Here is a 17,499-nt window from a genome sequence, read left to right as displayed (position 1 = left end):
CAGCGTCAATGAAGCAGCGTTAATGAAGCAGCGTCAATGAAGCAGCGTTAATGAAGCAGCGTTAATGAAGCAGCGTTAATGAAGCAGCGTTAGTAGCGTTAATGAAGCAGCGTTAATGAAGCAGCGTTAGTGAAGCAGCGTTAGTGAAGCAGCGTTAGTGAAGCAGCGTCAATGAAGCAGCGTCAATGAAGCAGCGTTAATGAAGCAGCGTTAATGAAGCAGCGTTAGTGAAGCAGCGTCAATGAAGCAGCGTCAATGAAGCAGCGTTAATGAAGCAGCGTTAATGAAGCAGCGTTAATGAAGCAGCGTTAATGAAGCAGCGTTAATGAAGCAGCGTTAGTAGCGTTAATGAAGCAGCGTTAATGAAGCAGCGTTAATGAAGCAGCGTTAATGAAGCAGCGTTAGTAGCGTTAATGAAGCAGCGTTAGTGAAGCAGCGTTAATGAAGCAGCGTTAATGAAGCAGCGTTAATGAAGCAGCGTTAATGAAGCAGCGTCAATGAAGCAGCGTTAATGAAGCAGCGTTAATGAAGCAGCGTTAATGAAGCAGCGTTAGTAGCGTTAATGAAGCAGCGTTAATGAAGCAGCGTTAGTGAAGCAGCGTTAGTGAAGCAGCGTTAGTGAAGCAGCGTCAATGAAGCAGCGTCAATGAAGCAGCGTTAATGAAGCAGCGTTAATGAAGCAGCGTTAATGAAGCAGCGTTAATGAAGCAGCGTTAGTAGCGTTAATGAAGCAGCGTTAATGAAGCAGCGTTAGTGAAGCAGCGTTAGTGAAGCAGCGTTAGTGAAGCAGCGTCAATGAAGCAGCGTCAATGAAGCAGCGTTAATGAAGCAGCGTTAGTGAAGCAGCGTTAGTGAAGCAGCGTTAGCAGCGTTAGTGAAGCAGCGTTAATGAAGCAGCGTTAGTGAAGCAGCGTTAATGAAGCAGCGTTAGTGAAGCAGCGTTAATGAAGCAGCGTTAGTGAAGCAGCGTTAGTGAAGCAGCGTTAGCGAAGCAGCGTTAGCGAAGCAGCGTTAGCGAAGCAGCGTTAATGAAGCAGCGTTAGTGAAGCAGCGTTAGTAGCGTTAATGAAGCAGCGTTAGTGAAGCAGCGTTAATGAAGCAGCGTTAGTGAAGCAGCGTTAGCGAAGCAGCGTTAGCAGCGTTAGTAGCGTTAGTGAAGCAGCGTTAATGAAGCAGCGTTAGCAGCGTTAGTAGCGTTAATGAAGCAGCGTTAGTGAAGCAGCGTTAGCAGCGTTAGTAGCGTTAATGAAGCAGCGTTAATGAAGCAGCGTTAGCAGCGTTAGTAGCGTTAATGAAGCAGCGTTAATGAAGCAGCGTTAGTGAAGCAGCGTTAGTGAAGCAGCGTTAGCGAAGCAGCGTTAGCAGCGTTAGTAGCGTTAATGAAGCAGCGTTAATGAAGCAGCGTTAGTGAAGCAGCGTTAGTGAAGCAGCGTTAGTGAAGCAGCGTTAGCGAAGCAGCGTTAGCAGCGTTAGTAGCGTTAATGAAGCAGCGTTAATGAAGCAGCGTTAGTGAAGCAGCGTTAGTGAAGCAGCGTTAGTGAAGCAGCGTTAATGAAGCAGCGTTAGTGAAGCAGCGTTAGTGAAGCAGCGTTAATGAAGCAGCGTTAGTGAAGCAGCGTTAGTGAAGCAGCGTTAGTGAAGCAGCGTTAGTGAAGCAGCGTTAGTGAAGCAGCGTTAGTGAAGCAGCGTTAATGAAGCAGCGTTAATGAAGCAGCGTTAGTGAAGCAGCGTTAGTGAAGCAGCGTTAATGAAGCAGCGTTAGTGAAGCAGCGTTAGTGAAGCAGCGTTAATGAAGCAGCGTTAGTGAAGCAGCGTTAGCAGCGTTAATGAAGCAGCGTTAGTGAAGCAGCGTTAGTGAAGCAGCGTTAGTGAAGCAGCGTTAGTGAAGCAGCGTTAGTGAAGCAGCGTTAATGAAGCAGCGTTAGTGAAGCAGCGTTAGTGAAGCAGCGTTAGTGAAGCAGCGTTAATGAAGCAGCGTTAGTGAAGCAGCGTTAGTGAAGCAGCGTTAGTGAAGCAGCGTTAGTGAAGCAGCGTTAATGAAGCAGCGTTAGTGAAGCAGCGTTAGTGAAGCAGCGTTAATGAAGCAGCGTTAATGAAGCAGCGTTAGTGAAGCAGCGTTAATGAAGCAGCGTTAGTGAAGCAGCGTTAGTGAAGCAGCGTTAGTGAAGCAGCGTTAGTGAAGCAGCGTTAGTGAAGCAGCGTTAGTGAAGCAGCGTTAGTGAAGCAGCGTTAGCAGCGTTAATGAAGCAGCGTTAGTGAAGCAGCGTTAGTGAAGCAGCGTTAGTGAAGCAGCGTTAATGAAGCAGCGTTAGTGAAGCAGCGTTAGTGAAGCAGCGTTAGTGAAGCAGCGTTAATGAAGCAGCGTTAGTGAAGCAGCGTTAGTGAAGCAGCGTTAGTGAAGCAGCGTTAGTGAAGCAGCGTTAGTGAAGCAGCGTTAGTGAAGCAGCGTTAGTGAAGCAGCGTTAGTGAAGCAGCGTTAATGAAGCAGCGTTAGTGAAGCAGCGTTAGCAGCGTTAATGAAGCAGCGTTAGTGAAGCAGCGTTAATGAAGCAGCGTTAGTGAAGCAGCGTTAATGAAGCAGCGTTAGTGAAGCAGCGTTAATGAAGCAGCGTTAGCAAAGCAGCGTCAGAGAGAGTTAATATCGCCACCCTCTCTGATGTAAATCACAGGCTGCTTTCTTCATAGGCTCAAGGAGAATATTATATTTATTAGTGTAAATGTAAATTGTCTCGTGCCTCGTACGTCTCATTTGTGTAGCGTTGTAAAAAAAGAGATTATTGATTCACTAATGAACAGGCAGATTAGGTGTGATCACAGGACAGGACCATGACATCGCAGATAACATCCCAGTCTAACCTGAGCACACACACACACACACACGCTGCTGCTGCTGCTGCTGCCGCTGCCGCTGCCACGCCCCCTCACCATCACCACGGCAACCAGAGGCTCCACCCCACAAACCAGTGACCTCACTTCACTTACTAATTTTAAACCATAATAACGCGAGATGTTTAACTTCATCTGTGGCCATCTTTGATTTCTCATTCTCCATCTCACACACACACACACACGCACGCACGCACACACGCACACACACAGCAGCTCATGCATGGACACGCTGCTTCAAACCCCCTGAACAGTGATCAACACTTTCCTTAAATCAGTTGATTTTTCTGTGTTTCATAAGTTACTGTGGTTAGGGAGGTGTGTGTGTGTGAGTATGAGTGTGTATGAGTGTGTGTGTGTGTGTATGAGTGAGTGTGTGTGTGTATGAGTGAGTGTGTGTGTAGCTGGTGCTGTGACCATGTGCTCATCTCTGTTCTGTAGGCTACTTGCCACTCTCTACTGAATAAAGCCACAGTAAAAGAAAAAAAGGAAAACAAAAAAGCAGTAAGTTTGGAGAATCTATTTTCCCTCCGACACTTTTTCCCCCTGAAGCAAAAAAAAAACTTTTTTTTTTGCATCTTATTATTCATTTGATTTTTTAAATTTTATTTCTTCATTTTTAAATTTTAGTTTGGACTTGGTGTTTCTCTCTCTTCACGTCAACCCCTTTTCTTAAAATCATTGTACTAATATCGGCACCATTGAAATCCTGTGGATTAACAGTTGCCAGGAAACAGGGTCTCTCTCTCTCTGTCTCTCTGTCTCTTTGCTTCCTGTTCGGACGCAGACGTTTTATCTCTTTTCTCAGGTTTTATCTCTTTTCTCAGGTTTCATCTCTTTTCTCAGGTTTTATCTGTTTTCTCAGGTTTCATCTCTTTTCTCAGGTTTTATCTGCTCATGTGTCTCCATCTCATGTCCCTCATCCAGCTGCTCAGATGAAACATGAAGAGCCCATAGACCAGAGCGGCATCTTTATGCAAATGAGAATGACTGATGCATCCTGGGTAATTTAGGGGCAGCACCCGGCATCCCTCCATTGTAAAGTTCAGCCTAACTGGCTTAACAAACTAACTAACAAAAAGTTGTCTATTAACAGGCTGTTTCCAGACAACACTGAGCCAAAACCTCCCGGTGATTCCACCAAATACGTGTAGATGTCTGGGTCAGACATTTCTGGCCACTGTGGGAGGCTAAAGGAGCATACCGTAGATTCATTCAGACATTTCTGGCCACTGTGTGGAGTCATTGATCACTGTGGGAGGCTAAAGGAGCATACCGTAGATTCATTCATTGTAGTTTTTCAAGATAGCGTGAACGGTGGGTTTCAAAGAGGGTGTCAGAATAATTATGAGACATAGTGCTACAAAAGAAACACAAAATAAAACATTCAAATTGATTGTTAGTTAGTCTACGCTCCATCAAAACACAAAAAGCCACTGAGTGCAGTTTAAAAATGCCGGGTGCTGCCCCTAAATTACCCAGGATGCATCAGTCATTCTCATTTGCATAGAGATGCCACTCTGGTCTATAGATATATATACTGACTAGATGGCGCCTTCTGCTTCTCAGCGTACGTCAACACGGCGGCCATCTTGGGTTTCTGACCATAGACATATAAACGTCTGACCAGCAGTCAGACCAGTCAGACCCTGGAGAACATGTTTCACTGTATTGATGCATGTGGGTGTGTCTGAGTATCTAACTGTATGTTTAATACATAAAAAAATTTCAATTTTTTGTTGTTGTTGTATCATTTATAATAAACCAAACAGCTTGAAAACTGGTTGAATATCCAGTGAGTTGTGGTGATGTTAATGGTTGATAGACCTCTAATGCAGGAAGTAGACACGGCTTCCCCCTCACCAAGATGGCCGCCGCGTTGACGTATTCCACTCAGTAGAGCTGCCTGGGAACGCAGCATCTAGTCAGTATATACTGTATATCTATGTGTGACTGTTTAAAGATGGACGACATCACAGCTAAACATCTCCACCGCCCCCTGGTGGCTGTTCATCTTTACAGCCCATAATAAGCCCCTGTAGGTCAACCTACAGACCCCGGATGTTGATAACAGCTAACCCCGGACTCAGAGGGGAATAGCACTAGCCTATCAGAACTAAATATTGGTGAAATGAAGGAGTTTCTCTGCAGATAATGTGTTATTTAGACCCTGTAGACTCCATTATACGGATATACGCGCCTCTCGGCTGGAGCTCATTTCATCACAACCACTTGTAGGGATGTCACCATTACTTGTTTTCACAATTAATCGTGGTATTAAACGCCACAATTATTTAATCGTAAAGATTCCTAAACACTGTCACTTTCACAAAAGGTTTATGTTGGAACCTTATTGGCAGATGTGCACAAAAATAAAGGTAAATGCACCGATACTGGTCCATTTAACTAACGTAACATTGAATTGGTAGGAATTTAAATGTTAGCGTGTCATATTTAATTTAAAAAAAAAAAGCAAAATAAAACAAAAAACGATTTAAAAAAACGCAAACATTTGGTATCGACGACAATTCATGACCTGAATATTTCACACACTTCCTCTGGGGATTAATACTTGGTCATATATTAATAGATACTTGAAATATTTTGTGTGAACAACAGTGAGTAATGTAATTATATTTTGACTGTATTTTATTTTACACATTCATAGTGTTGTGAAATTAATTAATGCAGAATAATCATGATGATTGTAATACCGTGATTATCTCTCTGACAATAATCGTACCAAGAAAATGTATAATCGTGACATCCCTAACAACTTGTAACGACTCCAAAGTTAATGATCGGATTTTATGACAGAAATAAGGTCCAGATTGTAAAAAAAAATGGTAATTACCCTTTAAGACACGACGTGGAGGAGAAGAACCACCCGACACAAAGAGAAACTTTGGTTTATAATTGTCACATCTGTCACATCTGTCACACATTCACGTCGTCGCTGCCGCCGGTGTGAATGCCGGTGTGAATGCCGGTGTGAATGCTTTTGATGCGAAAGATTCGCCGCCGAATATTTTGCAATCTCTTCTTTTCTTTTATTGGTCGGGCTGCTTTGTGGCTCCGCCCCCCTGATCATTGCTGCTCTGACATCATCAGTGACATCATCAGTGACATCAGCATGATTGACAGGAGGAGGAGGAACGTCGTCCATCTTTGTTACCGGTCATTCAGCAGCAGCAGCAGCAGCACACGTCTTCTCTCTCTGTCCGTGGTCTCTCCATCGGGAACAACAGACACATCTATCTATACTCAATAAACTCCTCAATATGACAATTATGGTCAATATCATTATCATTATTATTATTATTATTTTTATGATGATGATGTAACAGGCCATCACAGGGAGATCAACTCTGAACAGCAGCGCCCCCTATAGACCGAATCTCCTTGTTGTTTACATTCTACTTCCTGGTAGAAAACCAGCTGTAATGTGAATGAGATCAATAGTAACGAACGAGAGTTTAGCTATATATCATATTTTTCACGCCCTATCACCGTTTAGACAAATCTGAAATGATTGAAGAAACATTACTATTTCTGTGTGTGTGTTTTGTGTTGCTATGTGTTGTATTTATTCAGTTTGGGGGAATCACAGTGTCGAGAAAGCATCAGTGGCTCAGCTGACAGAGACAGCTAACGGTAGCTAAGCTAATGGTGGTAGCTAAGCTAACGGCAGCAGCTAAGCTAACAGCGGTAGCTAAGCTAACGGCCGTAGCTAAGCTAACGGCAGCAGCTAAGCTAACAGCGGTAGCTAAGCTAACGGCAGCAGCTAAGCTAACAGCGGTAGCTAAGGGGCCGGTGCATATTCTCATTTGCCCAGGTCATAGTATTTCAAAGGAGGTCAATGCTGCCCTTTCATCCCTTCCCAGGAGATTCAACAACAACCAAAGAAAGAACAACCACTGTTCACAAGTGGCAAGTGACTCCATCGACTGTCGTTATAACAACATACAATAGGGCACTAACGAAGTCCAAACCAACCTTCCATCAAAGACAGTCCTTTAAACGACTGTCGTTGGCACTTGGAGCAAAGTGCCATCACATCACACACAGCTAAGCTAACGGCGGTAGCTAAGCTAACGGCGGTAGCTAAGCTAACGGCAGCAGCTAAGCTAACAGCAGCTAAGCTAACAGCAGCTAAGCTAACATAGTAGCTAAACTAACGGCAGCTAAGCTAACGGTAGCTAAGCTAACGGCGGTAGCTAAGCTAACAGCGGTAGCTAAGCTAACAGCAGGACGTCAGCTGTTAAAACCCTCCCGTTGTGGGACACCACATGAAACTACTCCAGTTAGCTCAGTCATGTTGGAACTCAGATATCCGCTGGAGAAAATATTTGTTCATGGAGCGTTTATTGAGTCACTGAGTTATTAAAGTTAAACAGGTAGCTAACCGTTAGCCCGGCTAATCTATGATAACCATGACTAATTACAAAAACCTGCACACATAAATAATAATGTTTGTCCAATCATTGGTTTTATAAACTTTACAAACATCAGATTAGTCTAAACGGTGATATAGTGACATGAAAAAGTAGATAGTGAAACTCTCGTCCGTCACTATTGTTCTCATGCTGGTTTTCTACCAGGAAGTAGTTGGAAACAACAAGGAGATTCGTCCTATAGGAAACAGTGAACAGTCCAGCTGCTTCCTGATGAACAGACCTGTGTGTGTGTGTGTGTGTGTGTGTGTGTGTGTGTGTGTGTGTGTGTGTGTGTGTGTGTGTGTGTGTGTGTGTGTGTGTGTGTGTGTGTGTGTGTGTGTGTGTGTGTGTGTGTGTGTGTGTGTGTCAGCACAGCTGTTCTGCTTGAAATGCTGGAGAACATTGTTTCCATGACAACTAACGTAACGACCTCATCATTGAAGGTTTGACACCAGTACCAGGGTCAGGAGTCAGTTAAAGGGATAGCTCACCCAAAATTCAAAGTTCAAAATTCCTCCGTGGCTTCTCTGAGTTACAGGGGGTCTCGGCGTAGCAGTGCATGTCCATATGACGGTTGCTAATGGATACCAACTGTCTTCATAACAAAAAGACACACCAAAAAACATCCAAATACCTCCATGCTGCTCGTATGTAATGTCCCTCTGGTATTGAAGCCCCGACATGAACAGAAATTGTTCCACTGGTCAGTGCAAATCACACAGGAAGAGCAGTGAACTGAGACACTGGGAACTTCTGCTACAAACAAGATTGAATTATAGACTTCAGGGTTTCCGCTACATGTAACTGATCGTGGCGCACCGCCACGGCAAAATAAAAGCCGCCACACCTTCAGAATGATGATTTTTTTTTTTTTTTTTTTAATGTTAAAACAATGTAAAGCAGGTTTTCCACTAGGGGTTGCACAGACTAGTCCCCTGCTCCACAATGACGTTTTGAGCTTGACGTCGACTAGTCGCTGATCATGTAACAGTAGGCTACAAGAGTAGCGGCTTGAAACAACAGCTGAGTGGCTGAATGAAAAAAATACGAGCGCCGTCAAGCTGAATAGAACGAGCGCGTACCAGACAGGAAGTCGGGCACAGAAAAGGCCAGAGAATCCGGTCAATTTTCAAAATAAAATAAATGATGATTAAGTTTGCTTGTCCGTCTATAAATATTTGTCAGTTGCGTCTGCACACAAGACACACATCCATAGGCTACATACAGCGCTAGAGACAGACCTGTGTGTGTGGAAAACCGAGTAGCCTACAGACGGGTCGATGTTTGACCGCGTGGAGAGAGAGAGCAGGAGAAACTGCTGCTTCCGCGGGCAGTGTGTCGGGCTGCCGGCAATTAAAAAAAACAAAAAAAAAACTCCGCTCATATCGACAGCTTTACGTCGCGCACAACAACAACAGCAACCAACCAGGAAAAACTAAAACTGTGAGTGAAACTGTGAGTGAGCAGGACTGTGATGGTGACGAGGCCTGTGTGTCGTTTTCCTCCCTAATTGTTTAATGAACAGCAGCTACAGGATTTTCTTTTGCACCTGTATGTTACAAAACAACAAACTGATTTACAGTTTGTTGTTTATAAAGCTGCTGTTCTGTGGACTCATTTCTGTGCGTGAGCTGTCAGTCAGTGAAACAGATTGTTGCAGAGCATTTCCCTCCTCCTGGGATTTTAGTTATGATGGGAAAAATATGAATGATGTCATATCAGCGACTAGTTGACGATCCGGTCGCGCGCCCCCCCCCCCCCCCCCCCGCCGATCAGCCCACCCTCGCCGCCACTCTTTAAAAAAATCCTGGCGGAAACACTGGACTTCTTTCATTTTTTGATGCTAATGCAGCATTACACTGCAAAAACTCAAGTATCTTAGCAAGAATGTCTTAATTCTAGTCAAAATGTCATTTCTAGTCAAAACAAATCTCATTCTACTTAAAATAAGACACATCATATTAAAAGTAGCTTGTTTTTAGACACTTTTTACTTCTTTCAAGCAGATTTTCACTTGAAATAAGTAGAAAAATCTGATAGTGGAGCAAGTTTTTCTTTCTTATTACAAGCACAAAAAACTTCCTTTCACTGGCAGATTTTCTATTTATTTCAGGTGAAAATTAGTTTGAAAAAAGTGAAAATGATCTAAAAACAAGTTCATTTTTAGGTGATGAGTCTTATTTTAAGTGGAAAGAGATTAGTTGTGACTAGAAATGACAAATATTCTTGGAAAGATGTTGAGTTTTTGCAGTGCAACAGTTAAAGCTCTAGAGGGAAAACAAAGATGGCCTCATATCAAAAAAGAAAAAATCTTAAACCACCAAGTTAGTGAACTAGCTGCACTGTAACTGAAGCACTGCAAAAACTTAAATATCTAACCAAGAATATTTGTCTTATTTCTAGTCAAAATAAATCTAATTCTACTTAAAATAAGACTCATCATATTAAAAAGCAGCTTGTTTTTAGACACTTTTGACCACTCTTGTTAACGTTTCCATATTTCTCACATTCTGTGTCATAAACTGTTTTCTTGTCTGTAACAACATCTCTGTCCTGGGTGATGATCCCTCCTCTGTTGCTCACCCTGAGCTTTCTCCTGGTTTTCCCTGTTAAAAGGGTTTTCCATGGAGTTTTTCCTCAGTGGATGTGAGGGTCTAAGGGCAGAGGATGTTGTTATTATGGGATGTAAAGCCCTTTGAGACAAACTGCTGGTAAAAACGGGCTATACAAATAAAACTGCCTTGTCTGATGTCATCATGTCCTGATGGCACTAGGCCTTTTACCACAACATGGCCGCCGCCGGCTTCCCTGATGGGATGTGTAGTAGTCACCACTGACGCGTCTACTAGTAGTAGTAGTAGTAGTAGTAGTACTAGATACGGGGTTGTGTTAACTGGTCTGGTGGTGCAGCCGGAGTTACTAGACAACTAGTTAGTAATTACTAGGGCTGGGACGATTCGCTTTTCTCCCGATTCAATTCTTCTACCGTTCTTTTGGATGGTGATTCGATTTAAATTGTGATTCTACGATATTGCCGATTCTCTCTATGATTTTTAGTCTTTAGCATTTTTAACATTTATCTGCACACAAACACTGTAGGAGCCTAGAAATTAACATACTCCATTATAAAGTGAACTTAAACCCTTTTCAAAACCTGGACTCTCTGGATGTAAAAAAGGCGAACTAATGCACATTGCACAATATAAAAAAAAAAAGAAAATTTTCAACAAAAAAAAATAAAAACATTTTTGAAAAAAAAATCTATTTAAAAATCGTCAAAAAAAGATATCGCGATATTTATGTGAATCGATTTTTTTCTCCCACCCCTAGTAACTACTAAACCCTTATTAGGAATGACTAGCTAGTTGAAGCTAGTTGTCTTAACGCCTCGCTGCAGGTTTCTGGGGTCTCTTCCTCTTCTGGCTCTTTCTCCTTCTCTCTGGGCTGTAACCACGGTTTCTCTCTCTGGTGTTATACAGCAGGGATGAAGCTCCTCCTCCTCCTCCTCCTCCTCCTCCTCCTCCTCCTCCTCCTCCTCCTCCTCCTCCTCCTCATCACTCTGTTCTGTCACATATCAACAACATGTATATTTTATTATTCTCATCATTCCCTCTTTTTGCTCTTCAACAAACTGAAATCCATGTTCAATATTTTCTCCCCTTTTCTCTTCCCTTCGGTCAAACCGGCTCAACCCTCTCTCCTCTGACTGTTCTTTCCCTCCGTCTTCCCTCTGTCCCTCTGTCCCTCTGTCTGTCCCTCCGTCTTCCCTCTGTCCCTCCGTCTTCCCTCTGTCCCTCTGTCCCTCTGTCCCTCCTTCTGTCCGTCCATCCTCTCTGTCCTCTCCAACAGGTGGTGAGTCAGCGGTTTCCCCAGAACAGCATCGGCGCGGTCGGCAGCGCCATGTTCCTGCGCTTCGTCAACCCGGCCATCGTGTCCCCGTACGAGGCCGGCATCTTGGACAAGAAGCCGCTGCCCCGGATAGAACGAGGCCTCAAGCTCATGTCCAAGGTGAGACAGACTCAAGAGATGAGACAAAGACACCAAACGTCTCGTCTCGGTGAAACAACAACGGTTAATGCTAACGTATAATGTAAAACTCCATAGACAGGCTAACAGAAATTAAATGCTAACGTATAATGTAAAACTCCATAGACAGGCTAACAGAAATTAAATGCTAACGTATAATGTAAAACTCCATAGACAGGCTAACAGAAATTAAATGCTAACGTATAATGTAAAACTCCATAGACAGGCTAACAGAAATTAAATGCTAACGTATAATGTAAAACTCCATAGACAGGCTAACAGAAATTAAATGCTAACGTATAATGTAAAACTCCATAGACAGGCTAACAGAAATTAAATGCTAACGTATAATGTAAAATTCCATAGACAGGCTAACAGAAGTTAGCCTGTCGCTATCGGCAGCCATAGCAGTAAAGCTAAGTGAAGTTTTGGTGACTGCTATGGCTGTCGGTTGCCGCGAAACGGCGATAGCGACGGGCTAATTTCTGTAAGCCTGTCTATGGAGTTTTACATTATACGTTAGCATTAAGCTAGTGGACTTTATGCTTAGTTGTGATACTGGCTAACATCTAAACATCTCTGACAATATGTTGCCTCAAATACGTTGTTGACTTCACTCGGACACGACATGAAACTACTCCAGTTAGCTCAGTCATGTTGGAACTAGGATATCCGCTGGAGAAAACATGTTTTTCATGGGCCGTTTATTGAGTTATTGTTTATTGACGCTGCTAGCAGCTAACAGCTAACAGTTAGCCCAGCTAATCTACAATGTTTGTTCAACAATTAGTTTTATAGACTTCATAAACATCAGAGTCACAGCGGTGATATAGTGATGAGAAAATGTGACATGAAGCTAAAACCTCGTCCGTATTGTTCTCATTAACATGAGGTGATGATTATGAATAAAGTCGTCACGGCCGATGTCTATCAACAATATAGTAACAGTGCCAGCAGTGGAATGGAGTGTCATGGCGACACCCAGCGTCATTCACACACACACACACACAGCAGCTAATGCTAACATGCTAACGTAGTGACATTGTGTCATTTCTGCCTCAGATTCTGCAGAGCATCGCGAACCACGTCCTGTTCACTAAAGAAGAACACATGAGGCCTTTCAACGACTTCGTCAAGAGCAACTTTGATTCAGCCAGGAGGTAAGAGCCCCTCCCCCCCCCGGTGCACTGTAAAAACTCAACATCTTTACAAGAATATTTGTCTCATTTCTAGTCAAAACTAAACTCTTTCCACTTAAAATAAGACTCATCACCTAAAAATGAACTTGTTTTTAGATCATTTTCACTTGTTTCAAACTAATTTTCACTTGAAATAAGTAGAAAAATCTGCCAGTGAAAGCAAGTTTTTTGTGTTTTCTTGTAATAAGAAAGAAAAACTTGCTCCACTATCAGATTTTTCTACTTATTTCAAGTGAAAATCTGCTTGAAAGAAGTAAAAAGTGTCTAAAAACAAGCTGCTTTTTAATGTGATGAGTCTTATTTTAAGTAGAATGAGATTTGTTTTGACTAGAAATAAGACAAATATTCTTGGTAAGATGTTGAGTGTTTGCAGTGTGGCTCTGACCTTTGACCTCTGACCTTTGACCTTTGACCTGTGACCTCTCGTGTCCCCGTCAGGTTTTTCCTGGACATCGCGTCGGATTCTCCCCCCAGCGACTCGGTCAACCACAGCCTGTCCTTCATCAGCGACGGGAACGTTCTGGCGCTGCACCGGCTGCTGTGGAACAACCAGGAGCGCATCGGCCAGTACCTGTCCAGCAACAGGTGAGGACAGAGTTGTGTTTCCGTGGTAACAGACCCGCTAGCCCCCCCCCCTCCTGAAGTCAGGGTTGTTACGGGTCCTTAAAAAGTCTTACAAGGCATTGAATTCATTAATCTAAAAACAAGGCCTTAATTGGCATTAAAATGTCTTAAATCAATTTTTCAAAAGTCTTTAAAATGTTAACACATGGTGAGTGGTATTTTATGGTTGTAATTAGTCTCAAATCTCTAAATAATTGGTAACAATCCGACATAGAGAAGTTAGATATAGAGAGTCAGTGTTTTTTGGTTTTTTTTCAGACTTTTTATGCATTTATTTTGAAAGGACAGCTGGAAAGAGACATTTATTTTGAAAGGACAGCTGGAAAGAGACATTTATTTTGAAAGGACAGCTGGAAAGAGACACAATCCAATGTTCATGTAGCAGTCACTTTACCTTGGACCACAGAGGAAAGTGGGTAAATTGTCCCTATAACCCTATGATGTAGTTGATGTGGTGGTTTTATTTCTTTTTTCTGCATTTGTGTTTATTATGAAGTCGGTCTTAAATTTCATTTCAAGTGGCTTTAAAAAAGTCTTAAAAAGTCTTAAAGGTAACTTGGATTAAGCTGCAGGAACCTGTCAATGGTTGACCAGTTATCCAGTCTTGGAAAACACCTGGAAACTGAGGGAAACACTTTACTTGAAGCATCGTCATGACCAGGTCATAAATATTAGGTCAATATCATAAGTGTTTATGATGCTGTCATTAAGTGTCATTCGGTTTTGTCATGACAACTTGACATTAAATTAGTTTGGGATGTCTTGATTATGACAACTGGACATTACTCAAAGTGACATGAGCAGAAAAGGGTAAAGTATTATGAACTAACGTTGTAAGGTCACACAGGTTCAGAGCGTAAAACCTCCGTTCACCACTAGATGGCAGATGAAGCTCAGACTTGGATCATAACAGCAGCTTGCAGATTGTTTGTTGTTGTGACTTGTTGTTGTTGTTGTTGTTGTGGTGGTGGTGTGTCCTTCAGGGACCACAAGGCCGTGGGACGTCGGCCCTTCGATAAGATGGCCACGCTGCTGGCCTACCTCGGCCCCCCGGAGCACAAGCCTGTGGCCGACACACACTGGTCCAGCCTCAACCTCACCAGCTCCAAGTTCGAGGAGTTCATGACCAGGTGGGTGCTACTTTTACTTTTAATTTTTTACTTTTTAAATTTTAAATTTTTTTTTCAAATTTTTTAAATGTATTTTATTTTATTTTATTTTATTTTAATTTTATTTCGGACATGTTAAAAGAAATAAAACATAATACAGAAATGGACAGACATAACAAATAAAAACTTTGCAAAGACAACATATGAACAAAAAATAAATAAATAAATAAAATAAAACAATTGAAAATAAAGGTAATTTGATTTTTTTTGTTTGTTTGTTTTTTCATATCCAAAAAGGAGTGAGAAGAAGTAAAACTCTTCTCTGGAAGTTTTAGCAGAACCAATATCACATTCTACCAGATTGGACGGAATATGCCTTTACACTGTTGATTGGTCAAAAGATTTAAAAAAAAGTTGAAAAAATGCAGAAGTGCAGTTTGGCTTTGTAGGGCCGAGCTGTGATGTGATGTGTGTGTTCGGCCTGTAGGTGGCAGCGTTGTGTGGTCACAGGATCGGTTTGTGTGTCTGTGTGTGTGACTGGACTGTGTTGTGATATTTACCACAAAGTCGTATATTGCTATAATGTTTGGGATATTGACATTTGCCTCAGACATATGATAAGCTGATAAGTACTGTGTGTAACTGCTACTTCTCCTGCCATGTGTAGTTTGTCATTCTCTGGGCTGTCAGAGCAAAACACAGTAATTACACCAATTATAGTAAAGTTGATTACATGCTTCATTATTAAACTGATTGTCACGAGCTTATCAATATCCCAAACATTATAGCAATATACGATTTTGGGGTAAATATCACAACAATTGTGATAAGCAGAGGTGTCAAAAGTCTTCACATTCTGTACTTAAATAAGTAGAAGTACAGATACTTGTGTAAAAAAAATACTTAAAAAGTAAAAGTACTGATTCAACCCCTTTACTTCAGTAAAAGTAAGAAAGTACAGGCTCTGAAATGTACTGTCTAAGTAAAAGTAAAACATTTATTTTTTTGACCTATTGAGCTAAAACTCCTGCAAACCAAACATGTTGCCATGGAAATCTCCAAGATGTACTTCAACTACACAATACTAAAGTCCAAGCGGTATTCCTACCACTCGGTGTCTCTCTACATCCCAGTGACGGTTGCTGTGGCGACTCAGACTCTCATCAGTCCAGCTCACTGGATGAGTTTGGTTTAGCCTCCTTTATCTTCATCTAGTTCTTTTTCAGATTCAGATTCAGCTTTATTTGTCCTTTGCAAGGAAACTTGTTTTCACCCCCGTACGCCACACACAACCTCAAGATACATAAATACATACATTACATTACCCACCCATACACATTAAACGGGAACACACATTTAGCGACGCAATCTATTTAGTTCTGTTATAGCAGAGGGGACGAAGCTTCGGCTGAACTTGACCCTCTTCCAGGTCAGGGACCTGTACCGGCGGCCAGATGGAAGCAGCACAAAGTACGGGTTTAGGGGGTGTTCAGACGTTACAGAACTTCCATAAACAAAAAACATGAAACAACCAGCAACTTAACTGAATTTGTTTGTCCTTAAATTAAACCAGCACTAAGGAACTTTTCAACCTTCATATAATATTTCGACTTACAACAGGTTGAATGACACCTCTGTCATGGCCTGAGGGGGTCTGTATCATTATGGTCTGTATCTCTTTCTCTGGCACTAAGCAGCTTTGAGGAGCATGGTAGGAACCAGCTCTCACTTAAGTTTCACTTTCACTTTCACGAGTCAGGACGAGGAGGGAACAGGCAATGATTGTGTGTGTGTGTTTACTGTGAAATGATCCGCTGGAAACAGAAACTTAGTTTGGACGTCTTCTGTTCATTTCCATGCACCGGGAGATCAGGATGTTTACGGCGCTACACGCTGGTGCTCATGGGAAATGGAGTCTTCCTTCAGGCAAAACACTACCGCTTTGGGCCACTGGCGCCGCCAAACTCAACCAAAACTGAAAGTTCTTTAGTACTGCTTTAATGTAGAATGGTGCAAAGCCTCATGGGAAATGTTTGAAGCGGTGGTGAGGTGTTAAGAAATATTGAGATGGTCTTGAAAAAGTCTGAAAAAGGTATTAAAATTAAGATTCCTGTATAAACCCTGAATATGCAAATGGTGTGTGTGTGTGTGTGTGTGTGTGTGTGTGTGTGTGTGTGTGTGTGTGTGTGTGTGTGTGTGTGTGTGTGTGTGTGTGTGTGTGTGTGTGTGTGTGTGTGTGTGTGTGTGTGTGTGTGTGTGTGTGTGTGTGTGTGTGTGTGTGTGTGTGGAAGTAACAACACACCTGTTGTGACGATGTGAGGAGTAGAAAGTACTGACATGTGGGTTCAGATGTAGAGAGGAAAAGTAAAAAGTCATCAGAAAAAATAAAACTCAAGTAAAGTACAGATCCCTGAAAAATCTACTTAAGTACCGTGACAAAGTATTAGTACTCCTGTGGTGATCAGTTATTATTATTATTAGTAGTAGTAGTATTAACGGAGCGTCTGTCTGTCTTCAGGCACCAGGTCCATGAGAAAGAAGAGTTCAAGGCCTTGAAGACCCTCAACATCTTCTACCAGGCCGGGACCTCCAAGACGGGGAACCCCGTCTTCTACTACGTGGCCCGCAGGTAAGAAAATACAAATATATATATATATAAAAGAAGCTGAACGACTGCTCTAAGTCGTGTGTTGTACTTTCACCTTGTGTGTTGTACTTTCACCTTCGCTGGGCCGAACCAGAAGCGATGACCCGGTTTTACGAGTCGTTACCAACGAGGTTAAAGTGAACATGAGGACCGGTCGGTTTCCATGACACTTTAATGAACTCAGATTCTGAGTCACAGCTCAAATGATACCAAAGACCAGAGAGGTGGATCCCATTCACTGCATCATTGTTGGTCTTTTATTTTGAAGGTCAGCTTCCTCTGTTCAACAAGACGAGTGCTTCTAGTGCTCTGGATTCTCATCATAGACTCTCACTGTGTTGCTGCATCAACTCACAGACGCATCAGCGTTGACAAGTAGCTCCTCTAAACCTTCATCTGACTCTTCATCTGACTCTTCATCTGACTCTTCATCTGACTCTTCACCTGACTCTTCACCTGACTCTTCACCTGACTCTTCATCTGACTCTTCATCTGACTCTTCATCTGACTCTTCACCAACTCTTCACCTGACTCTTCACCTGACTCTTCATCTGACTCTTCATCTGACTCTT

General features: G+C 42.3%; 1 protein-coding gene across 1 annotated transcript in view; it reads left to right on the top strand.

The window, feature by feature from the left end:
• Nucleotides 1-16,924, top strand: part of nf1a (neurofibromin 1a) — an 85,307-nt gene extending 68,383 nt beyond the window's left edge. The window contains exons 30-35 of the mRNA XM_085772742.1: nt 3,328-3,390; nt 11,172-11,330; nt 12,411-12,508; nt 12,986-13,132; nt 14,155-14,301; nt 16,799-16,924. Of these exons, the coding sequence (XP_085628868.1) occupies nt 3,328-3,390; nt 11,172-11,330; nt 12,411-12,508; nt 12,986-13,132; nt 14,155-14,301; nt 16,799-16,913 (729 nt within the window). The 3' untranslated portion in view covers nt 16,914-16,924. The remainder of the gene's footprint in view (nt 1-3,327; nt 3,391-11,171; nt 11,331-12,410; nt 12,509-12,985; nt 13,133-14,154; nt 14,302-16,798) is intronic.
• The last annotated feature ends 575 nt before the right edge of the window (nt 16,925-17,499 follow it).

Source organism: Trachurus japonicus, unplaced genomic scaffold (assembly GCF_045865225.1).
Source record: "Trachurus japonicus isolate A0001 unplaced genomic scaffold, Traja_1.0 AP030824.1".
Lineage (NCBI taxonomy): Eukaryota > Metazoa > Chordata > Actinopteri > Carangiformes > Carangidae > Trachurus > Trachurus japonicus.
The sequence above is the reverse complement of the archived record's forward strand: the minus strand, read 5'-3'. Positions and strand labels throughout refer to the sequence as shown.